General features: G+C 39.5%; 1 protein-coding gene across 2 annotated transcripts in view; it reads right to left on the bottom strand.

The window, feature by feature from the left end:
• Positions 1-26,495, bottom strand: part of NEGR1 (neuronal growth regulator 1) — a 585,000-nt gene that overhangs the window by 86,215 nt on the left and 472,290 nt on the right. Inside the window, exon 7 of one of the 2 annotated variants that reach the window (XM_063137453.1) lies at positions 1,894-1,935. The exons of the other annotated variant lie outside the window; for it this stretch is intronic. Within the exon in view, the coding sequence (XP_062993523.1) occupies positions 1,894-1,935 (42 nt within the window). The remainder of the gene's footprint in view (positions 1-1,893; positions 1,936-26,495) is intronic. 2 annotated transcript variants of the gene reach the window in all.

Below are 26,495 nucleotides of genomic sequence, written 5' to 3'. Positions count from 1 at the left end.
TAACTATTTCTAAACGTGTATAAATAGATATGAATTAGCATACACACATTTTATTTATTTACAATATTTATAGACTGCTCCCCATTGAAAATTTCGGAGGGGTGTACAAGATAAAATAAAAACAAAACAGAATGAAACACTTTAAAATAGATTTTAAAAGAAGCAAAAAGTACAGTGAACTGTGGCTGGTCATTAAGGAAAGGCTTCCTGGAATAATGATGTTTTCAGGAGGTGCCAAAAGGAATACAAAGTTGATGCCTGCCTGACCTCCAGAGGCAGGGAATTCCACGGGAGGGGGGGCTACCACACTGAAGGCTCTTTCCCCTGGTGGACTCCAATCAGAGGATGGGTCTTTGTGGAACCACCAGAGGCATGCCCTTGGATGACCTATGGAAACATCTGCCCTCTTTTGTCCTCTTTTTGGCAATGCGTAAGTGGCCAGCTACTCTAGCAAGCAGGACCCCAACATCATTTTTAGTCCAATAAAACTTGCAACATGTGCCCCCTTCAACACACTTACCACAGTCCCCTACATGCAGTCTCATGGTTTGCATTTGTAGCCAGACATGGCAATATGTCCTGTATGTATGCTAGACACTTATTGACATATGTTTGTGAGCTGTTAATTCTACTTGCTCCACTGGCCCCCACTCTCCCTGGATTGGCCTCAATTATTTTTTATCATGGTTATAGGGTTACAGCCTTGGGTTTTCAGGGTAAAGTGTACTCTTTCCCCTACCCACATGCCTGGGCCCTGTATTACAAGTGAGATGAGAACACCGGAGAAATCCTAAGCACTTGCTTCCTTCAAGGCACTGCTAGGTTGAAGTTGGTTCATCATACAGCTGTGCTACACACAGCATGGATGACACAGAAAACACATGAGCATCTCTATAGAAGCCGTGGGAACCTCAGTTTTTACAGCTCAAACTGTACATCTTCAAAGAGGGTACATTTCTACACTAAAGATCACCATATTTCAAAAGACTTTGCAGATATATATATATATATATATATATATATATATATATATATATTTGCATTTACAGCTGCCCTCAGCACTGTAGCTGACAGGGACTGAGCCAGCCTATCAGAATCACAAAGTTTTGGTTTGGAATTGGGGGGAAAATGAGAATCATTCCGAAGTAGTTAGTAAAAATATATGTTTCAGCATTGTTTATATATTCTAGCAATATGAAGTAAAGGAAATAACAGAATATCCCTTAAGGACCAAGGAATGATTCTGGTTTTCTATTAATAGGGTGTCAAAGTAAATGTACTGAAATGCTGCATTTTTCTCCGGTGGTCCTATTCTGTAAGTTGAAATTCATAAAATTCCTTTTCTATCTCGTGATATTTCCCACTTCGTGGGTTTATCATGTGAAAACCTTTTTCTTGGCAACAAATGTACTCCATCATTAATGTAGTCCTGCATTTAGTAGTACATGTTACAACACAGCATTCACAAAAGAAAAGCCAAAGAAAGAAAGAAACCCACACACACAAATGCCTTGCTTCTAGCAAAACAGCCAACAATCAATTTACTACAGATAATACCACAAAGGGAATATAAAAGCAAAGGCATTTCACCACTGTAAGCCAACACAGTATGCATCTGCTGTCTGATCTTTGGGATGGAGGGAAACAGAGAAGCGCTTTTATAAAAGAAATCTACCAATGCCAGAATAGCATTTGCCCAAAGAGCAGGCACAAACTGCGAATGCACCAAGACGGGGGGAAAGAGACAATTCAGCAGTACCGGAGTAATACTGCTCAACATCAATGGGATGTATATTGGATATGACAACTTATATGTTGTCATTCCCTGGAGAGAGACACAGAAAGAGAGAGCGAGTACCCAAGCATACTTCGGGGGTGTATGTGGATACTGACCTGGGCTTGAGACAGGACTAGTAGTAGTAGGCTCAATAATTTCTACAAAAAGGGAAAAGGAAAAAAAAAAGAACATTTGGATATTAATCACATATGGAAGACAAATACAAAATGAGACAGTCAACAGTCATGGTCATGCAACAGACACTCATGAGCCTAACTTGGGAAACAAACACAAAAGCCCCACCAGAACCATCCACAAGTTCTGTGAAAACCATGCAGTAAGCAGCAATCATGTTCATGGGTGAGACACATCAGCTTCTTTATTCATGCATCACTGAGACGCAAGATTCAGAATACAACACTCGAGCTGACAAATTTCAGCCAAGCTGCCTTTGCTGACCTACCCTTGAAGTTCTCAAAGATAGTTGTCTGGTAGAGAACTGAAATCAGCATACAAAACACACCTTAAGATCCAGCTTTTACTGTGAATACAGATGTATCATCTGCTCACAAAAAAGGCTTCACAAACTCCTGCATTCTGGCCATGTGAAAATAGCCACATGTGTGAAATAGCATTGATTATCAAGGAGGAAAATGCTTAAAATAAACAGAAATAGAAACATATTTTTTTCCCATTGGTATAACAGAAGGAACGTTTAAAACAAGCTATATGCAGAATTACAGCCATCCTGCAAGTCATAGAACAAACTATTAATTTTAGGACTTCTCACTAAAGAGGAACTATTTCTGTTTATTGACTTTTAGTAATGTTAGACAAACAAATGCTAACAAAATCGATAAAAGCAGAGAAAGCACAAACTAACATCCCTATTTTCAAACAGAAATCTGAATGTCCTGAAACACACATTTTTGCTTGGAATTAAGTCATGTTGGGTAGCAGAACCTAAAGTAAGTACCCTTAGGATTGTGGTATACTATTTTAGATGTGGCAATATTCCCCCCCTCACACACACCATTTATTTCCTGATGTAGCTAGTCAACATGCAATTCAAAGAGAGGAATTCAAACGAACATTTCTTTGCAATATTTGAGATGATAAAAAGCATGTCAAAACTGTGCATCATTATACATTAAGCATTTACATTTTTTTTGTAAAATATATTCTTTGAAATCTAAAAATAAATAAATAAAAAAACACCGTCAACTTCTATAAATTAGCACATTTTTTAAAAAAATGGAAAACGATTTTGGATTGGCACTTCTTAGATAATTATGCTACTTGAAGACCTTGACCTGCAATGCAGTAACTTCACAATTCCTTTGAGAAGCTAAAATGCTTGCCCTTTGAAAGGCTATTATTTCATATCATATACTGTCAATCATACACTCAAGTTTTGAAGCTACAGTATTAATTCTCCCTCCATTTTGCTCAGATAGCTCACAGTTGCTCTTATGCTGGCTTTGAAAACCATAGTATTTCTTTAGATCAGATTTCAAGCACTGCTCTATTATAGGGTAAAAAGAAGTTAAGAGGTATTTAATTTTCACTCACACTTAGCACACATTAGGCTTTCTTGGGGAGTTAGCCTATCCCTTAGTGCTTATTAGAATTATATATAAATGCTTATGTGAAGGAGCAATGCTCTACATCTCAAGAGAGGAAATATCCCAGTAAAATAAGACAAGGGCCTAATCTATACCCGCAGCCCTTTGGGGAGTGGGGAGGGATGATTACGGAGTTTCCTGTGCCCACAATCATCCCTCATGGGTCACACATCAGTGAGTTGTCCTGAGATTAAAGGAGAGCCATTAGAAGATGTTGAGATCCATCCAAAACATGGTGAAAATCTCTTCCCCTCACCCCCAATACCCATGGACTCCCCCTGCACAGCTGCTTGCAAAGAACAGTGATGACCTTGGGGGGGGGGGGGCACACTGCCTGTGGACCTCGGGATTGTCCCGAGACAGGAAAAATAGTAATGACAAATCCAGTCACCAATATCCTGGGAAAGCAGACAGGTCATCCCCGCATCACCCTGGGATCAGCTATATATTATGTAGCCCCGTCAGGACAACCTTGATACTATCCTGGGATAAATGGCAGGTGTAGATTAGGCCAAGGTTTGAAATAACAGGAATCCTACTCCTTCCCTAAGATATCTAAGCAACCCAGAAAAGATCTTGGTTGACAGCCCCAGGACTAATAAACTCAAGGAAAGCCTTAGCTAGACCTAAGGTTTATCCCAGGATCGTCCTGGGGTCATCCCTGTTCATGTAAATGACTCACAGGATATCCTGGGAGCAGGCAGGGATGACCCCGGGACAATCCCGGAATAAACCTTAGGTCTAGCTAAGGCTGAATTGTATCTCAAGTGCCATAGTGAATTATGTAGACCCAGCACACAGAATAGTTATAATCCAGGACAGAAAATAATGTGAGCTGAATCCAGAATTACACAGAGTAGATGTTCACAATCTAGCTGGATAATTTTGTATGGTCCACATTTTTAAATGAACCAGCCAAATTCAGATAGGAACATGGTTAATCTTCAAATTCCGCACTTTTCCAAATTTTGGGTTGCAGTTATCAGCTCAAAAACTGCATACAAAAATGGATATATTATGGAAAGATACATGCAAAATGTGTGCGTGTTAGGCAAATATGTGTGCAAAAAGTGTATTATTAGGAGAGGAGGCAAACGAAATGTGTATGTTAGAGAACAAAAATTAATGTGATTTTTTTAAAATTGCCAAATAATATTGAAATAGCACCATATAGACTTATGATTGAATTTGTGAAGATGTCAGTTGTTGTCAACTGCTAAGAGAGCTTCGGCTATTGAACAGTATAAAAATGTAATAAATAAATAAGTAATATAAAAATGACAGAAACCAGGTATAGACTGATTCATGCATCTCTGCCTGCAGGCAGAAGTGGGGGGGAGGCAAGTTTCACTGATTCCCACTTCAATCCCTGCAGCCCCTGGATCTGCCCCCCACAAATGCTTTGGAGGGTTCTAGGGCCCTACAGAACAGAGTTTGAGATGGGGCTTGGGACTGCAGGGAGAAGAAGGAACTGCTGAAAATCACCACCATTAATCCAGTGGAAAAACTCCCCTGGATCCCATTTCTTTTGGCCAATAACTCTGGTTCTCATTAATTGAAAGATATTTGCAAATACCTAAACCTGCAATTCCATGCACAATTACTTGAAGGACCCACTGAACGAAGTGGTAGTCACTTCTGAAGAGTGAAGAATCTTGTGGCACATTAGAACCTATGAAAACCTGTGCTACAGTCAATCTGGTGATATTCAGCATTCCATGAGCCTCTTCATTGTTTTTGCTTTGACAGACTAACATGGCCACCGCTCTGGAAGTTGTTACATCTGCATAAGCATTCATAGGCCTTTTTATTCTCCCAGTATTTTAACACTTAATTTTAACTTAAATTTAAATTTTACTGTTTTAACTCTGTATTTTAATTTTATATCAATTTTGCTGCGTGGTTTTTATTCTGGTTGTGCTTTTTATATTGTATTGTGTATTTGTGCTTTTAACCTGTTGATTGTCTTACTATGATTTTAATTTTTGTGAACCGCCCAGAAAGCTTCGGCTATTGGGAGGTATAGAAATGTAATAAATAAATAAATAAATAGGTTCAGACTGCATGTGATCCTGGCTTATTTTCCTGGTTTGTTAACTGGCATTAAACCAGAGTTCCCTGCTTTGGATATAGGGGGATTCCGGCATAATACAAACCATGATTTTAGACTATGGTCTTAGGTAGACCTACCTTATAGTCTGCGACAGAGGAGGGAAGATCTCGCGTTGTGATTAACGTGAGATCCCTCCTCCATTTACACATGAGGCGTGACGACCTCAGGAAGAGAGGCGTCACATCTGCCATTTTTTATTTTTAAAGAAACAGGAGTGCACGAATGGTCATGCGCAATGGTAGGTCCTTTTTAAAAAAATAATTTAATTTCCGCGCTCCCCCCAACCTACCCCCGATGGGTGCAGTGCTCCTGAGGAGCGCTGCACCCCGCGCGCAGCTACCGGCTCTGTGCGAGAAATCGCATGGAGCCGGGTCAAGCCGCGGCAATGGGCTACACGTTCCACTGTCTCGAGCTCAGCCCAGGACCGCAGAAAAAGCAGGCCCAAAGGGGAGGGCGAGATTCCAGGGCAAGGGAGGGATCATCCCTCTCTGATCCCAGGATCCCCTGTGCATCATGTGGACGCACAGGGACAATCCCGGGCTTTGCCCCGGGATTTTGCCCGGTCTAGCTAAGGCCTGAACCTCCTAATAATGTCCAAACTAAATCTTTTGCAGCCTGAGCCTATTCCAACCCTGTTCATACATTACTATTTTTCCCATATGGAGATGATTTGTGGAGGAAAATGCATGTGCAGTGTAATGTGTGTGGGATAATGCACGGGTGTTCATATCATGAAAAAACATGCAGCTGCTTGTATTAACTGCAATTTTGCAAGCACATGAAGATTGGATTTTTTTAAAACTCACCAAATTGTTACCAAAAAGCAGTATCTGTGAGCATCCTTTTTCCAGGCAATGAGAATACTCTGTGGAAGGGTTTTACGACATTTGAACCAGGCCAGTACAAGCCTGCTTGGGCTGGTGAACAGAGACATATCAGGGAGTTTAAAGATTTTAACTCTGCACAGACCCTAGCCAAGGTGAAGTTCATTAAAAAAATGATTTGCAAGAAAGTATGTCTCTGAGGTATTCTAAATTCAGCTTTGCGGTCAACAGAAACAAAGTTGAAATTAGTTAAGGAACAAAAGCAACTCTATTGCCAGACATAATCCAAATAACCAAAGCATGATGTAGAACTATAGCCAAGGATTCTTGGAAATACCATTACTTAATGCTCTATTTTCTTTTAATTTGATTTGGGGTCTATAAAATCTACCCAGATCATTCCACTCATCTGTTCTCTAGGTTCCCATGAAATGTGGGTATCTTTGTTTTAAAAGCATTACTCGATGATAATGATGATGGCATGAATGTTTAGCAAAGTAATTCTGCTCATCGTAATAATCTATATAAATCAAAAAATATTCCTCAGAATCAGTTTTCATAAGGATGTCTCTTATGGAAAGAAAATTGCTTGCTTTTACCTGTAAATAGAATATTGGAAAGGAAGCCACTGTGCTTTCCACACATTTGTGACCCAAAGCTCATAACATTCCAGAAATCAAGATTGATATAAAGTTCCCATTCATTCCAAATCCTGATCTGGAAAGTTCTGAAATCTGCTATGCTTTCAACACATTTTGCTTGAGTGTTTAACTCTTTCACCATAGGCAATCTCAAGTCTTGCTAACAGAACATGGTTGTATAAGAATGTTCATGAAGGCTTAAACCTACGAACACCATGATGGGGTGCACTATAAGCAAAACCTATATACACAAAACCATCCTGACCCATTAATTAAATCGAGGTCCTAAAACAAGGAATTGATATTGAATGAACTAACAAGCAACTGGAATCCAACTAATTCAAAACTGGAAGCTAGATTTTCTGCAGAAATCTGATATTAAGGATCAAGAAGTTGGACTCTTTTCCATCTTGTACTTTGCATATGACCAGTGAACAGATTGTGTGACTTCTCAGAGCATTTTTCAAATAACTCCACTTACAAATAAGAAGGGGGCTGTTGATTATACAATGCAGCAGCCACGTTGGAGCCATTGCAGGCCTTTCCTGCAAAGCTGTGAAGCAAAAAAAGTTGGGGACTCACCCTACCCTTTTTCTCTAGAGCAAGGCAAGTACGGCGTATCCGCTGACCATTTTCATTCTGGAGTCACGGCAGACGTATGGCTAGGTGGATGGCAACCCCGATTGGTGATCGTCTGCCCAGGCAGAGAGTGGGCCTGGTCACCAGAAATGCCGTGTTTTCACTGCCGTGTTGGCATTAGACGCTGCCACCCCAATACACGAAAAGTGCAGGGTTTTGCTTATCGCAGCAGCAACGTTAAGAATGTAAGAACAGCATAGTGGACTATATCAAATGTACTACATGTATTATCCAGCCTAGTCTTTTAGAGCTGAAGAAAGAAGAAGGATTCTCCAGGCCCATTTTGGTGAAAGTAATATAAAATTGAAATCTTGGGCTGTTGCCTCAACACCAGACCAATAAATTAATACCATGATAAATTATATGATGTTTCCGGCTGTCATCTGCTCTGCAATGATCCATGCTATACAGACATTCTGAGCTGATTACTTCGATGAACATAAGGAAGTATCAAATTTGGCCTTTCCAGTATAAATATTATTACTACACTCAGTTAATATTGTTGTGACTTTTTAAATATTTCTTTAACATAATAGTAAGTATAATATAAACTTAGAAAACAGATTACAGAAACAAATGTTCCATTGACTACTGATAAATCTATAAAAACAAGCTTTTGAAACGGATTCAAATGTGAATATAATTTGCCCAAAGGGCCACAGATCCATGGGCTACACTAGAATAATCTCAAAGTGATTAAACACTAGACAGATCGTCAAGGTTACCAAAGCAAAGCAGAGTATAAAAGGACCATTAATCACAGTAACTGGCAATCAGTGAAGACAGTTCTCATACAACTTGTCATCTTAAATTCTTGGTTCAGAGTGAAGGATATTGAGAATCTGTAAAGATGTTTAAAAGGAGTAAACACCTAGAGAAAAAGCACATCACAAAATCTTATGGTCTTGTCCATGCCTCACCAATTTCTTCATTGGACATTTCAACAATCAGAAACAAATGTTTAATTTTTGAACCTGCCAACCACGGGAAACAGTTGTCATAAAACAAAGCATACACAATTTGCTAAACTTTCTATACTCATTTAATAATAATAATAATAATAATAACAACAACAACAACAACAACAACAACACACACACACACTTACATTCAGCATATTTCAGCTAAAAGAATAAAGTTCTGACAAAGAAATGGTGATAATTCTGGATCACTACGTATGTGAACATAGGGACACTAATGTAGGTGTTTTTTGTTTTTAGAAAACCACTTTAGTATAAAAAGCCATTCATAACCTCCATGGCATTTAATCCGTCATGCGTTAAGGCTTCTATCTTATTTTTCATAGGGGATATATTAATTTTCCATTGTTCCATTACCACCACTCACACAAGCTTGTAACAATTTTCCATCGTACATGTTCTTAGCGTAGTATATCAAAAGGAACTAGCTATGAGAAGGGGAGGTTGCAGACATGCCTTCACTTTTTATTCACTCTTGCTTTTTCAAGATGAGATACCACAGAGAAAATCCAGATGGGTTACCATGTTGTTCTTTATTTTATCCTGTAATATGTTTGTCAATCCGCATTGCCCCTAATTAAATTATTCAATCACAATAAGTTTTGGAAAACATAACAGCATTTACTGTGTTACTTATATTATTGCAAATAATTGGGAAAGCAACCCACCCCCTCAGAAAAAAGGGCTTGGATACATAGAGGTTGACGCATACATTAAAGAGCTTCTCCATATACCAGGTTGAATTTTCCATATGGCGGTATCCTCTTGTATCTTACGATGTGCCACTCTAGATGCCCCTGAACCTTCAGGGGACAGGCCCGCAGCCAACCTAAAGGGATTCTGGAGTGGGGGGGGGGAAGTGCCCAAAATGTAGGGGGGGCAGTTTATCTACAGGCTTTTTTCAGGCAAATTTCTAAACTGTTATTTAACCCTTATTTTTGCTTCTATACTGCAATTTATGTACATTCAAAAAAATTCACTAAGAAAAAAAAAATCACTAAGCAACTTCAACAATTGTTATGGTTCTTGCTAACAACTAACCAAAAAGGTAAAATAATAATAATCAAGAATAACCCTTTAGAGGAGAATCAAGAATAAGATACAACAGGGATATCCATACCATATAATCACAGAGTTGGAAGGGGCCACTTGGGCCATTGAGTGCAACCCCCTGCTCAGTGCAGGAATCCAATTTAAAGCATCCCTGGCAGACGGCTGTCCAGTCTCTGCTTCAACACGTCCAGTGAAAGAGAGCCCACCCACTACCTCCCTAGGGCAACTGGTCCCTTTGTCTGACTGCTCAGGCCCTTTGGAGGCTTTTCCTGATGTTTTGCCAAAATCTGCCTTCTTGTATCTTAAGCCTGTTATTCTGTATCCTATAGTCTGGGATGGTAGAGAACAGGTTGTGGCCCTTTTCTGTGCGGCAACCCTTTAGGTGCTTGAAATGTACTACCGTATTTCTTCGATTCTGAGATGCCATCGATTGTAAGACACACACTAATTTCAGTACCACCAACAGAAAAAAAGCTTTGATTCTAAGAAATATTAAACGCACCTGCGATTCTACGACGCACCCCGTTTTTTAGAGATGTTTACATGGGGAAAAAAGTGTGTCTTAAAATCGAAGAAATACGGTATCATATACCCCCCTCCCCAGTCTGCTCTTATGAATGCTAACCATACCCAGTTCCTTCAACCTTTCCTCATAGGACTTAGTTTCTAGTCCCCTGATCATCTTTGTTGCCATATTCTGAACTTCTTCCAGTTTGTCTGAAGCCTTTTTAAAGTGTGGTGTCCAGAATTGGACACAGTATTTGAGGTGAAGTGTATCAGTGCAGAGTGGGGTGGAACTATTTCTTCCCATGATTTTGAAACCAAACTTCTATTGATGCAGCCTAAAATTGCATCACACTGCTGACTCATATTCAGCTTGTGATCAACTACAATTCCAAGATCCCTTTCATGTGTACTACTGTCAAGCCAGGTATTCCGCATCTTACACCTGTGCATTTTATTTCTTTTTCCTAAATGAAAAACCTTGTGCTTGTCTCTGTTACATTTCATTGTTATTTTCCGCCCAGCCTTCTAATCTATCAAGATCATTTTGAATTTTTTTCCTGTCTTCTAATTTTGTGTCATCTGCAAATCTGATAAGCATCCCCCCAACCTCTTGAACTCTCTTCCTGTTGAGTTTTTCTGGCATGGAATCCTACTTATCAGCACTCTGAGTTGATTAAAATTAGCATTTCTGAAGTCCAAAGGAGCTTATGAAGATGTTTTGATGGGGTTTCATTGTCAGCAGATTCACACGCTTCCTTGGCTGCTTCAAAGGTGCTGTTGAAAATAGTATCATTTTGCATTTCTTGCAACTGCCTCCTAACAGAGTCAATAATGTAAGTTTCAATGTTGTTTGTTGCTGTGGCGGTGATGTTACAGATTTAAGACATCCAAGTACTTTTACTAAAAGAAAGATTACTGATCTGATTGTGCAATTCAATAGCTTCAGTTTTTAGATGACAACATTTTTCACAAAGGGAAGTTACGCTGATACAGGAACAATGGATTTTTCAGCTGAATGTGTAGCCATAACTGGATCCAGGGATCAGTCCATTGTTGAACCAACAGGTGTTTTAAAGAACTGCCTCTTCAACTGTTCACATAAATCATATACCTTCATCTCAGCCACACCCTCAATTGCATGTTGTATTAGGAATATGTGGGCAGATACCACTATGGCACTGCCCTAAATAGCAGCCACTGTTTCTAAAACTTCTATAATAAATTAAATTATTCATTTGTAAATAAAATTAGAGGAGCAGAGAAAATCTTGGAGGGAGTAGCCCCCTCTAGCTCCACAGCTAAGGGCCCATCAGATGGTGCAAGGGGCTACTATAAGAATAGGGGAATGATCCACTTTGGTGCCTGTTCTTGTCCTAACCAGCCTGCAAGCAGTTATTTTGAAGTGAAAGATTGTTTCTTTTCCAATATGATGATTGAGTCTATATTTTAATATTACTTTATTCTATTAACAGAAATTTCCCTCCCCAAAACTAACCCCTTCATCAAAAGATAATACACCTACAGAATTATCCTATGTATGTCTACTCAGATTTAAGTCTCCTTGAGTTCAGTGGGACTTGTTTATAGGTAAGCATGTATAGGATTATGGCTATTTAATTGAAATCTTCTTCTCAACAAATGCAAACTAAGGACAGGAGCAAAGAACTATCAAACCCTTTCTATGAGTTTTGGATAGGGTTGTATAAGAATTTCATTTCATTTCATTTTTTACTTCAATTTACCAATTTTTGTACCTCTCAGTCTGTGTCTGCATACATATGTTTCTCAGCTTGTGATGCAATTTGCGTAACCAAAAAAAGAAAAAAGAAAGAAAACAAAAGAAGAAATGTGTTTGAAAAATATGTGCACTTGATGAAAGTACATGAAAAAGGGCATACTTTTGATAAATACACACAAATATGCTTTTATCAATGGAAGAAAAATGTACAATTTTTCAAAATACATCCAAACTTTCATGTGAAAGGGGGGAAAAACCTCACAGCTCACAATCTGATATAGACATGAGTTGGAATGAGCTTCAAGCAGAATTGGGAGAATTTCAATGAATTTGAATTTTGATGATTCTCACCAGGAAGGCCTGGTTTCACTTGACAGCGGCTGCACAACTCATTCCCCATAGTAAACTATTTTTTCACCAAGGGGAGTGTCAAAAGCACTGTTTGATACTGGATGGAGATTAGCTGTTAATGGGAAAACCACCACCACCACCAAATGTTCCTCTTGTGTGATCTTATGTAGCTTTCAGTTTCCAGCCCCATGTGTTCACAAAGCATTCACTCTAGTCCAAGGCAGCTTTTCATTTCATTTCATTGAAACTGCATCATTTCATTTCAGCAAACGGGCCCACATTCACAGATGAGCCTCTCCATTAAAATGAATGGTGAAGTTTAGAAACCAATGCATTTGGAATGGCTAGTCCTATCTTTTCAAATAATCTTTTAAAAATGCAAGAAAGACAAGATTGTTTTTATCCATTTTGAGAAATATGAGTAATAAGATAGCAATTTTCCTATTCCTAAAATATTCATCTTTTAATACCCTATGTAGGAAGCAAAATGCATTCTCTCAGACTACTCAAGGAACTGATGATATGCAATGAATTAGCGTTGTCAGGGAGAGAGGGAGACAGTCACTTCACTTGATCCAAGGAGAATAGTGTAATGCAGACCTGTTCTAGTTTTAACAGTTTCCAATTGCATCACAGACATCAATCATCAATGCTTTTCGAAGATTATATTCATTTTAGAGTAACAAATTCCATGAAATAATATTCCCTTGGTCAGAATTCAGACAATGAATTTGTTCCATTGTTTCAGTTACTGTGAAGCTACACGCACGAAACACTCAGAGGTCATACACACAGGGTGAAGAAAGGGAGCTGTAACAATTTATCTGCTGGCTATTTTTCAACAGGGTAGACATGATAGAGGTGTACAAAATTATGCATGGTATGGAGAATGGATATGGAGACATTTTTCTCCCTCTTCAAAATACTAGAACCAGCTGATTGGTGGGAGATCCAGGACAAATAAAAGGAAGTACTTCTTCACACAGCGCATAATTAAATTATGGAACTCACTATCACAGGATTTAGTGATGGCCACCAATTCGGATGGCTTTAAAAGGGGGTGGGGTGGATAAGTTCCTGGAGGCAGAGCCTATCAATGGCTACTAGCCCTGATGGTTGTGTGCTATCTCCAGTAGTCAAGGCAGTAAGCCTGGGTACATCAGTTCCTGGGGAACATAGGTGGGAGGATGCTGTTGCACCATGTCCTGCTTGTTCATCCCTGGCTGATGGCTGGTTGGCTACTGTGTGAACAGAGTGCTGGGCTAGATGGACCCTCGGTCTGATCCAGAATCAGGGCACTTCTTATGTTCTTAACTCAGAGTTGCTCCCCTCAAACCGCTTGCCTCTACCGCAGTGGAAGCTGGTGGCTCCGATATCAGTGGGGCAGCACTTGGATAGCTCCTTCAGAGTCCTGACAGGTTCTCACTAAAATTACCAGCCTCCACTGCCTTGCAAGTTCTCAGTGAAAGTTTATGAGCAGACCCACAAGAGAAAAATCAGCTTGGGGCACAGTTTTGAGGGGGGAAAGTTAAGCAAGCTTCCCCCCTTCTGTGGCTTCTCCACTTTAATTTCTCCCCAGAGAAAGATTCTTTGCTCTTTTTTAAAAAAAATGGTCTCAGGATATTCTACACGCATTTATGAGTAATGTGTAGTTAACCTCTCTTCAAGAGGAATGTCAATCAGATTGAATGGGACTGTTGCAACACATAGCATCATTTTCCATTTGATTATTCTTCATTAACACACTTTATTGTAAGCCCAGATGCCCATAATAAAGAAACCTAGAGCATTTCAGGGCAAATGTACAGCACCATGTATATTGTACTATGTACAGCACCATGCACATTGATGGTGCAATTATTATTATTATTATTATTATTATTATTATTATTATTATTTCTGCAGAAAATCCACTCCCAATAACAGAAAACACATATTCTGGCCACAGTCCAACAGAATGTTAAGCCCACTAATTTCCATGGGTTTAAGGACACTTAACTCCCTGTATACAGCCTCTGTATACAACTTCTACATATTTTTACTTATAGCCTGACCAAGTCACTCAGACAATTGAATCATAGGAGTCCAGCATGGATACAAAAATAGTTGCTCTTTGCCATTATTGGAATCTGGTACTTCCCCTCAGGTGGAGTAGAAGGAATCACTAGCCTTGCTATTCTGCTTTTTTATTGTTGTTTTACTTGCTTTTATTTTTTGAAAATGTCCTTGAAATCTTGGATAAAAGATGGCATATAAATGTTTTAAATAAATAAATATCAGCCTGCATTATCACAGTCGTGTACATTAAAGCGATGCAGATGGGCACGGTATGCTCTGACCCTGCATGGCATAGTCGTCGTACCCCTGCTCTTGGGATCCCTTCCCTGAGGTTATGGGTACGTTTGTTCTGTGGAAAAGAGGGGGTTCTCCTTACTTCAACCCTTCCCTATGTACACTATTTCGAGAAACAATGTTTCCCCCCCACTAGGCTTGATCACTCTCTTAATACCGCTGCCACCATATAATCTTTATTTAATACCTTTGGTCTCACCTTTGGTCTAACAGACTACCTATAATGAAAGTTGCCACAGTGAATGTTGTGAACTAAAGAACTTATAATTTATTATTTACCCATAGGATGGTAAAGGAAATGTAATTGTGTGTTCAATAAAAGCTCTGAAATTAATGTTACATTTATTCCTAGCCTAACTCCTAACCTAACCTAACTCCTCCCTCTATATCTATCCCAAAACAACAGATTGTCCCTGCAGTCCCTAGCTCGAAAACTGACTCACCCCACTTTAAACCCCACTCACTCCACGCTCTCCACCAATCATATGCCAGCACACCAACACTCCATTCAATCTCTCTCCTGCCTTAACTAACTTACCATATTAACTCTACCCAATGGACAACCAATTCGTGGAACACTGGTTTCCCCACTAGGCTTAATACCACTGCCACCATATACTCTTTATTTGGTCTCACTGAGAGACTACCTGTAATGAAAGATGCCACACTGTATGCTGTGAACAAAATAACTTATAATTTATTACTTACGCCTAAGATGGTAAAGAAGATTTATTTGTGTTTTCAATAAAAGCTCTGAAATTAACGTTTCAATTATTCCTAGCCTAATCTAACTCTTCCCTCTATATCTATCCCGAAATAACAGATTGTCCCTGCGGTCTCTAGCTCTAAACTCCAACTATTTCTTTTAACTAGCTGACTCACCCCTATTTAAACTACACGCTATTCACGTTCTCCACCAATCATACGCCAACGCACCACCATTCCATTCACTCACTCCCCCTTCCTGCCTTAACTTACCGTATTAACTCTACACAAAGGGCATAAACAACATTGCCATAAATATTCATAACAACCTGCACCATAACTCACATCACATAGCCAGGCATCTTCTCTGTATTTTGTATCCACTTTGCTGTGGAAGCTGGCCCAAACATGGCCCAGTCACCACATGAGCATAAAGGGAAGGCATGATACTTCATTGCAATGTCAACCCAAATTTGGATTGAAAATGCAGCATTGCAAATCCTACTATGGCGAGGATAATGAATTGCAAAACCAGAATTAAAAAGGCATAATAAAACAGATGTTCACATTTCCATAACCGAATGACACCTCCTTCCTGCTCTTTTCTCTCCCCCCCCCCTTTTCACACACACAAGGAAGTTGGTATCACAACAATAGTGCTCCCTTAGGAATATGCAACCTGAAGCAACTTTTTCACCTCCCTTCATAGTACGGCCCAATCCAAAAGAACATAAATCAAATTTACTGGAATTTTGTGGGTCCTCCTTCTGAAGCCTGGATGGTTCTTAGAAGCCTGAGTAACAGAATAATGCTATAGCAAATAGACAAATGCTGGCAAATAACGATATTGATCTATTGAGCACAGCTGGAGTAATGTGTGAAGTTGTAGTCTCTACTTTTAAAGAAGAGTGGCATATAGACAAATGGGACAGAATATAGATGAGAATAAGAATGTAAGGATTAGAAAGTACATCATGTCTGGTGCAGACTGTTTCTGACACTCTGCCTCTTCTAATTCTGATGACCATGAAGCACTATGTACCTGAGAATTCTTTTCAATCTTTTACCTTCTCTGAATGACTGGTCTGATTTATATTCATAACAAGGCTCACATATGTGGTGACAAAGTTGCAGAACAGCCCTGTCATCACTCATCACAGATGAAATGCTACCGATAAGCAGAACTGTAGACAGTTTTATGAAGACTGTTCCTTAGCCTGGATACAGCTGGTTACTTCTGCTGCCAGGATTTAAGGCCTGTGTGTACCTCCTTAGAAGTTTCCCCTGATGATCTTGTTAGAAAAGAACCTCCCCTGCCCCAGAAGAAGGCTAAAGGAGAGCCAAGGTTGAAAAGTGTCTAAAAACCAAAATAAACAGATTTGAATAAAGAAGCAAATATGGTTTTTATGGATATAAATAATAAAATGAAGGAAATCTTTAATAATTAAAACAAGTAGAATTTTTGTTTGAATTTCCATACAGATACATTGTGCCTGATAATTACACACCAATGGGCTCTCTCTATGTGGTCAGAGCACCCAATGGCTGCAAACTGGCACTGCATCAGTTATATGACACAGCTGCAGATTCACAGTGACTACAGGGCTTTTCCATGAAGCTGCGTTGTTAAAAAATCAGGGACCTTGCTCCATGGTCAATTCAGGGGGTGTTTTGGGCAGATGGCAACCAGCATTTGGTCACCAGAAGCCAGAAAGTAGGGAGGGTGGCTCTGGTATCCAGATGATTGCCAGAAACCCTGTGCTCTGTCCTGCCATGGGGATTATATGATGCCACCCTCCAGGATTTAGCAGGAATGCAACATCATGAAGGCAGGGCCCAGGATGAAGGTTTAAATCCTGCTTCATAAGTATAACTTGGATCCAATGGTGTTCTTCCATAAGCAGAACATAAACTACTAGTGGAATGGGACTTACTCATCCTCTCCTCCACCCTACAGCCCCCTATGCCTCCCAAACTCTGTTGGTACATGGGGGCTGCAGAACAGGGTAGAAAGAACAGGGAAGTCTTGTTCTGCCCATAGTCTCTGTTACACTGGCAAGAGGATAACATTGGATCCAATCCACTAACTTCTCCTTTTAGCCTGGAATAGAACTCCAGCAAATAACGCTGTCTCCACAATCTGTAATAAATGGTAGTAGGGGATACAATGAAGTAGCATCTCCATGACATGCATCTCCATGACATCATAATAATCACCTTAAGAACACACAAAACGTTTGGTAGAACTGTTAGAACACAAACTAGCAGACAAAAATTAAAAAGAAATAATATCCAAGAAGAAGAAAATGGTTATCTAGGTTGTTTTAGGTAGCATAAAAGTGATATTTTCCTCAAAGACTCCCAACATTAATTTTAGCTGCCCATTTGTGTCAGATTTTATGCTGTGGTTTACTCATAAATTGCCAAGATAGCTTTTGCATCGGGATGTACACACTATCTTTGAAATATAGGGCATTCTAATGTGTCAGAGAAATCTGTCATTTGTAGAAAAGTGCAAGGAAGTTCCTTTGAAAAATCGTACCTTACAACAGATCATGTATATTTACTCATAAATAAAAATGTGGGGAAATTAATGCTTCGTTTCATTGAAGAAATAGAAAGGCATCATTTCTGTCTTTCTAAATACATAATTTCCTTAATACCTTATTGTTTCTTTTTTTGCTTTTAACAATGGATGATGTATTAAACTGAGCAGCTAACTCTAAAAGTAATAAGAGAGAATTCACAAAAGCACTTGGACTTATACTCACTAGAATTTATGAGAACTGAACATAGCCTAAGGTCACGATCCCATGCATGTTTAGTCAGACAAAAGTCCAACAACTCTCAGCATCCCCCAACTAGCCATGTAGCTAACAGTATAGAGGGCCATATGGCTGTGGATGCTATGCAGTGCAGTATCTTGAATAGGCAGGATCCAGAGTATTGTTTAGCAGAGAGTTGTGCTCACATTGGAGGAAGGGAAAAGGGAGCTGACCATGATCCCGCCTTTCCCCTGCAGCCCTCTGAAAAGCTGCTCTGGGGGTGCTGGGGGAACCTCTAAAGCAGCATGAGGTGATGGTATGGGGAAAGGGAAAATCACTGAAGATCACCTCTCTGCCCCCCTTCCTCCAGCAGAGAGCCACCACAGGTACTCCATGACTCCTGGGATTAGAAGGATCCTTTCCATTCATGGATTGGATAATCTGGATCCAGCCCATTGTATCTTTAGGTGGCCTTTAACAAAACAGTCCAGTCCATTCTGATATTTGCCTGGTGTAGTTTATTCCCACTGGACGTGGCTCACATTTTCACACTCTCTGTGGGCCTGTTCAGATGACATGCTAAGCCATGGTTAGGCCGCTAGTGCTTTTGTAACAAATGGTTAGTGAGTGGGTTAAATCGTTATGTAATCATGATTAAAAATAGTTCACACAACACACTAAGTCATGGCTCACATGACACGCTAAGCCATAATGTTTAGCTCAAAATGCTTAATCACCATGGCCTAGTGTGTTGTCTGAACAGGGTCACTTTGTACATAATGAAATGAATGAATGGCTCTATGTGCTGTTCTGCATTGGTGCAACATGGTTATGTTTGCTTCCCATGAGTTCTTCCTAATAAAAGGAAGCTGTTTATCAACCTTCCTGTGTCTGCTGAGTGCTAACCCGAGAGCAAAACCTATTGAGCTTTAGAAGCTGAGTAAGTACTTCTCCCCTGGAACCCACATGCAAAGAGGAAATATTATAAGTAGTATGTCACATAGGACTGAGAAATAGTTCCCAAACAATAGGGCACTGCAGACATTCAAACTAGCTGCTTGTATTCACCAACCCCTTCCTGCATACAAGAATACACGGAGAAATGTTAGTATGCACCTCACCCTATACAGCAGGGATGGGGAACATGTGGCCATCCAGATGGTGTTGGACTGCAGTTCCCATCATCCCTCACCATTAGTTGTGCTGGCTAGGACTAATAGGAGTTGACAACAGCATCTGGAGGCAGACCACACATTCCCTATCCTTGTTATACAAAAGTATCCTGAAGAGTCCAGCAACCTTCCCTCCACCTCATTCAGACATTGACAATGGCAAGTCTATGCATTTGCACATGAAATACTTGAGGTTGGATCCAGAAATATGTAAATAGAATTTTGCTCCTGGAGCACTCCTGCTTCTGTAAAGGGGAGGAAGGTTTTTTGTTGTCCCATGCAGCTGCTTGCAATGCCTCAAAAAGTACAAAGGGAGAAGGGTAATCAGTGAAAATTACTTTTCGCATCTCCACCATGACTTCCATGTCTCTTCTGCAAATAGAAAGGGCTCTTCCACAAACGGAAGGACTGCTTTGGTTCCAACCCAATGTATGGTTAAAACTTTTAGTCTTTTCTAAATTAAGCCAACGAATCCCCAAACCTCCCAAAGCCCAAGAATAAACAACTGAAATGAATAATAACTACCCAGTAATATTCTTTTTCTCATCTACCTCACCAAGGCAACGAAACATCTCCCTCCCCCAAATGAATACAGATCAGAGACTTGTTTAATGCCATGCAACTCAAGACGAAGAGAAAACTGTGGGTGTATTCAAAATTGTGATATTTGCAATTATTATTTGATTGTATGCACGAGTTAACATTTCCTAATAGATCATTCTTCCTAGTCCAAGCTAGCCTTGCCAGGAAGTAAACGAATGTGATCCCAGAATGGTCAGAATGACAGATTCTAAGAAAAAAGGAGACTATGAATGGTGTGGGAAAGTGAACAGCGAGAAATGATCACTGCCAAAACACTAGAATTCTGGGTATCCTCATATTAAAAATTGTATTAGAAATACTGCAATTGGTAGCAATATTCTAACCTTATTAATGTTTTAAATGTACCAGAATAATTTTTGTATTAACAACCTATCATATTCTCAAGCATAAGCAACACCTGCATTCAAATCTTTCTTTCTAATCTGAGATTAGTCAGAGGAAACAGCTGGTTTTGGTGTTATTTTTACAGCTGTTCAGCACAGAAGAAAATGAAAGTGACAGGGTGATCACTGCTCCTTGTAGTGTATTCTTTCATTAATATGTATAAATAGGAAGTCCATGAATAATGTAAGACACAGGAAAAACTGTTTGCAATTTTGCTCTTAAAAATCCATCTGATTAGTACTACTCCAATAATTATACAAACTAGTTCTCTCTCAGAGGCCATTCTCCAAATCTACATAACTAGTTATGTATGAGAACAACTCAGGTTTTTAGGAAGGCAAACATACCAATTAGTGCAGAATCCTAACCCCCTGATGTTGATGGCTAGAGGGGGTTAAGCAAGTTTCCAAAACTTTTACCAACCAGTCCATTAGCAATGGCAAACTACAACCCTCCCATCCCTCTGTTAGCAAGAATTGTAATTCTTGTTGCCATCAACAAATGAGTGTCCGTCTTCCTATCTTCTGGCAGCACAATAGAATATACAGAACAGAACAGTACCACCAAAGTATCTAATGGCAAATTGTATTGTCATTTCTTCTATTTCACCAATAATAAATTTTAAAGAATATTCGGGTATGTCTAATAAATATAATTAAACTCTGTCCATATGGCACAACATAACATTTGTTTTTATTAGTACAATTTATTATTTTTGTCACAAGGCACAACATACAATAATGTAGTTACTTGGTTTTGAAATGAAAACCACCAACCAGCTTTCAAAGATGCTGTTTCCTCTTTGAAATAATTTGCCATCTTTATTAATTGGTTTGGCTCTATGTTTTCCTCTCATGATTGAAGAAATATAATAGCACAATCTTACTGTACATGTCTACTCAAATGTAAGCTTACTGACAGGTAAGCGGATATAGGATTGCAGGCTCAGTATATTAATTGTATAGGTTGGATCCAAACTAACAGATCAATCCTAAACATGTTTACTCAGAAATAAGTTCCATTGAGTTCAAAGGGGCTTATTCTCAGATAAGTGAGTACAGAACTGAAGCCATATTTAGTTGGATGTAGGTCCATTGAAATAAATGGGGCAAGTTAATCATGTCCAAACAATTTCAATGGGAATTAAATTTCACTAATTTAATCTGGATATGAACATATGAGTTAAATTGATTAATCAATTAAATTTGCACAAATATCTAGTATGGAAAGTTCTGATGGGGAAAACCATACTTCATTTGTTTTTGGATGTTAATTTTTCAGTAGATAAGTAGATGTTATCTACTTTAAGCGTCTTCATTTTTAAAATCTATAATAGTTACCACAATTGGTTTGATATAAACACTAATCTGTAGAGATCTTGAATAATGTACAAATGGTATTAGTGAAATGCACAGTATATTATAGAAAGGCAGAGGTAGGATGGTTAGTGTTAACCTTGCATCAAGGGCACCTCTGATGAAATCTCAGTTTAGCCATGGAGTAAAAGGATGACCTTCACCTTGTCAGTTTCCTGCAGAATTCTGATCCTCATTTGTCAAATGGGAATAAGAGCCACTTCTCTTTCAGGTTTAAGAGAAAAATACTCAGATAAAAATTCTATGTGAGTGATAAAAACAGTGTAGCATGTTGGATGCGATGCTTTTTAAAGCTTAATGCAATGACCTTGGAGCAAATGGAATTGTCTAAATTTCACCCACATTTCAATGTATTGTATTTGGCCTTTCTCTTTACATTTGTAAAGGAATCTGAATACATTTTCTTCATTGAGTTTTTGTTAGCCCACCGAATCAAACCACATTCACTGTCTATAGATGGTTTAAATCTAATCTACAGGATTATCTGAAAGGATGGCATATTATCCTTTTACTGTACTCTGAAGTGGTTGCATATAGAATTGATACTAAAACACTTTGGGGAAGATGAGCAGCAGGCATTGCCATTGATGTAAGGAGCATCTTTTCCCATGGGGAACTGGGACTGGGGATCCTCAATGGGAAAACCCATTCCATGCACCATTTCCCATTGCAAAGAAGGGTCTCTTCAGCAGGAACTGATGCAAGGACTGGAGTGGCTTTTCCTAATGGAGATTCTGGGGCATACTTAAACTCTAGTCGTGGCAGGAAAAGATGCTCCAGGCTTCAGTGAAAGGGTCTATACCACCTTCTATCATTTCCTTTGAGCCCAATGGTTTTCATAGAATCATAGAATAGTAGAGTTGGAAGGGGCCTATAAGGCCATCGAGTCCAATCCCCTGCTCAATGCAGGAATCCACCTTAAAAGATACCTCACAGGTGGTTGTCCAGCTGCCTCTTGAAGGCCTCTAGTGTGGGAGAGCCCACAACCTCCCTAAGTGACTGGTTTCATTGTTGTACTGCTCTAACAGTCAGGAAGTTTTTCCTGATGTCCAGCCGGAATCTGGCTTCCTGTAACTTGAGGAAGTTTTCTGCCTTGGGGATGGGAAGATTGGTAGGGAGTTTAGAGGTACAAGCAAAATTGAGGTGGGGACCACATCAAGGTGTGCTTTACCCACGTAGATTCTAGTTACAGTTATTCGCCATATCCCTAGCTTTTATTTCCTTTACATTGCCTAGTATACGGGGTTTACAGATATATTAGATACCATGGGTGCTTCCAGACCAGGCTTTTATGGGGGCCATCACCTTACCTCATTCCCATAAGATTTCTGATGAGAGGGTCCAGATGATGCATTGTATACTGATTGCATCGGATAATAAAAGTATTTTGTGAATGAGATGTTACACAAAAGTAATTTACCTTTTTTCATGCAGTGCCTATGTTGCTGCCATGACGGCAATTTCCACACAAGTTCTTTGATAATTACTGTGTAATTACTGTGCTACTGATCCATGATGAATTGAAATCCACAGTCAATGTCCCTCAAATGAGTCGTTACAAATGTGTATAAATTGCATAGTGAAATGGGCTTCATGGTAAAATTCATAAACCAGATAAAATTCTGAGAAAAACAAATTCATTAAGATGATATTATGACTGTAAAATTATATCAACAGTGAAAGAGAAAACATTTGTATCATCTTGGATCCAACTTCCTGTAAAACATATTTATGTTGTCATGAATTTAGCTCAAAATTGGAACAGGCAGGGTCCCCCCCTCCCCCGGTAATCCAACTTGATTCATAATAAAAAACTAAATTCTGAACCACAAAAGGAAAAGCCGACATTTTGCAAATAAAATATAGGATCAAGTTCTTTGCTATGGAAGAAGAAATGAAAAACATATCAGTACCGGCCACACAGCCAGTATTAATTTGCAACCCTTTCCCATTTACTTTATTTATTGCTGCCTTTCTCTGGTATGATAATGCAGCAAAGTACTAATATTTCTTTTCTTATATACTGTCAAACAAGTAACAAATTACGTTTAAAATCTCCATTTCCAATCTCTGAAGATTTCTTAAAGGAAGACACAAGCTTTTCTCTTTCTTTCTTTCTTTCTTTCTTTTGTTCTTTCTTTCTTATATACGACATTTCAATTCCTCCATCCCCAGGGCAACTCACAAATTTTAAAAAAACATAACGATACAATCAGCACTAAAATCTAAATGCATTTGATAAAAAGAGCTGCATCAAATGAATAATCAAGAATTAATTTTTAAAATTTTAAAAGGAAGAGAAAATTAAAAAGATGTTTGTGACATTAGAGAGGGCACCAAGTGAGGCTCCATAGGAAGACTATTCCACATGCAGGGAACCACAACTGAAAATGTGGTTTCCCCATTCACCAGACATTGCATACCAAAAGGAAAGCCTCAGAAGATGACTACAGTTTATTCAAGAGTCAAGATAATTTTACACATTTTTACAAGAGAACCATGCCATGGGGGGGCGGAGGGGCTACTTCTTCATAAGCTGCTCCATGATGGCTGGGATGATTTTATTTATTTATTTAAATTATTATTATTAATGTTAAAATATTTTTAGGCCTCTTTTAAGGGTAAAAGCCTGTGTTTAAGAACACAGTCCTAACACACCCTGGTGGTAGCAGGGAGAAAGACCTAAAATAGGGCATTCCGTGGGTGAGGCAGGAAGGAAATGGCTGGAGCTCAAGGAAATGGTGGAGCTCATTTCCCATAGCTAATTTTCTCCCATTGCTCTCACCAGGGGGATTGTTAGTACAAAAATCTGCCAGGCTCGACAGTCCAGCAACTGCCCCACTACTTTCAACCTTGTCAGCGTGAGCTGGCAGAGTTGGGGTTAAGGAGGCAAATCCCCTTGTCACTCATCACGGGCACCAGTCAAGATTACTCTGTAAATGCCTTCTCTATGTGGACCGCCAAGGACTGGTCCATGGGAAAGAACTCTTCCCATCCTAATTTTTTACATCATGGACTATATCATGACTGAATAATTTTGTGATTAACTATGTATTAAACCATATTAGCACTATCCTAGGCAAGACTTGGCAGAATGAAATATGATGATTATGTACTTATTATAATTTTTTTTAAAGTTCAAATGGTATAAAATATTTAAGAAGTTCAATCATGACATTATTTCCTGAAGGATTTTTTTTCATGGATTCATTGCTTCAGAACCAGCTCAAGGTTAGATGGAACACCATGAAGCCCAATTATTCAAATCAACTGGAGTCCTCACTACTTGTAGTTTGAGATGTGCTCTCAGCTGACAGTACATATTGCAAGACGATACAACGGCCAAGTTTGAACCATAGATTGGCACACAAGCCACAGTGAACCTCAGGTTACACTCTTCTCCTCCTCCCCCCCCCTTGGCCAAAAGAAGAAATCCAGAAGCGTTCACTTTTGTTTTCCCTTAATCCCTCATAGAATCATAGAATAGCAGAGTTGGAAGGGGCCTACAAGGCCACAGAGTCCAACCCCCTGCTCAATGCAGGAATCCACCCTAAAGCGTTTCAGATTGTTTCAACCTGTTTCGGGTTGGCTTGTTTTAAACTAACCACAGTTCACTAACCAGAGAGTTTGTTGGTTTAGATGAAATGACAAACAGTGATTCAAGAAAAATTGGTAGCAAGGGTTTTTGAACTGCTACTCCTTGCTGCAGGGGAAGAGGAGAGAGAAGATGGAGAGTGTGAACTACTTGTCTACACCTAAGGGTGTAGAGGGAGGGAGGATTGTGGACTTACTTGCTTCCGTGATCCTCCCCCAGCATCCTGATGGCCACGTGATGTCCGAGAAGGAAAGAGGGATGTTGCAGCCACCATTTTTTTAAAAAACAGGGGGGATGGAGCGCAATTGTGCTCCGCCGAAAAAGTAAGTTAAAAAACGAACAATACAAAACCTGCTCCCACCCACCCCCATGGGCACAGAGCCTCCCTGTACAGCTCCATGCCCATTTTCAGAGCCCCATTACCCATGGGGAGGAAATGAAGAGGCGGGTGCAGCAGCCACACCGCCCGTGGTCCACAGGATGCTCCCAGAACCACAGGAAACACCAGTTTTTCTGCTGTTCCCAATATCCTGCAGAAAGCCTGTGGCCATTCCCGCTTGCCCCGGGATTCCCTGTGTGTCATATGGATGCACAGGGACCCACATGAGACCAGCCTAGATTTAATGGTGGGACCTTGAGCTGAAAGAGATTTGATAACTCTGTTTTAATTCACCCTAAAATGAGATGTTAAAACCCTACAATGTTTCAATTCCAAAAAAGAAGAAGTAGATCTCCCAGTTTTGTAACGGCCAATTTTGAAATGTTTTTCAACCCCAGGGACGTTACTCAAACAAAGGGGTGGAGGAGGTGGGGACCCAGTAAATTAAAGAAGCCACGTTTTCTTTGGGAATATTAACAGTATTTAATTTCATATTTATGAACAAATTTTGTGACACCTAGGAGCCTTAAGAGTCAAAAGACACAATACTAATTTATTTACTGCTGAAATGAAGGAGAAACAACTTGGCTCACCCATTTCCTAATGAGGAAAGAAGATTATCAACACCGAAACTACTGGTGGACCGCAAGGTAAGGGGTGGATTTTATTTAGCTCTGCAGCAACTTGTTCGTTAGCGTTCCAAACCATCACACAGAACTTCTGAGCTCTTGTAAGCTGCCTGCCTTTCATTGCATACCCTTAACCAGAACTCCTCAAATCGCCTGTTAGGCGTCCTCTGCATTAGAAGGGAAAGCAAAGGAAGAAAACAGCACTACTGAGATGATGGGAAATCCTGATTGCTCCTGGAGAAGTCAACAAAGGCTACTGAAATGCACAGTTACATTCAAAGCGAAAA

This window comes from Elgaria multicarinata, chromosome 1 (genome assembly GCF_023053635.1).
Source record: "Elgaria multicarinata webbii isolate HBS135686 ecotype San Diego chromosome 1, rElgMul1.1.pri, whole genome shotgun sequence".
Classification (NCBI taxonomy): Eukaryota; Metazoa; Chordata; class Lepidosauria; order Squamata; family Anguidae; genus Elgaria; species Elgaria multicarinata.
Note: the sequence above shows the minus strand (reverse complement) of the source record. Positions and strands in the feature narration are given on the sequence as shown.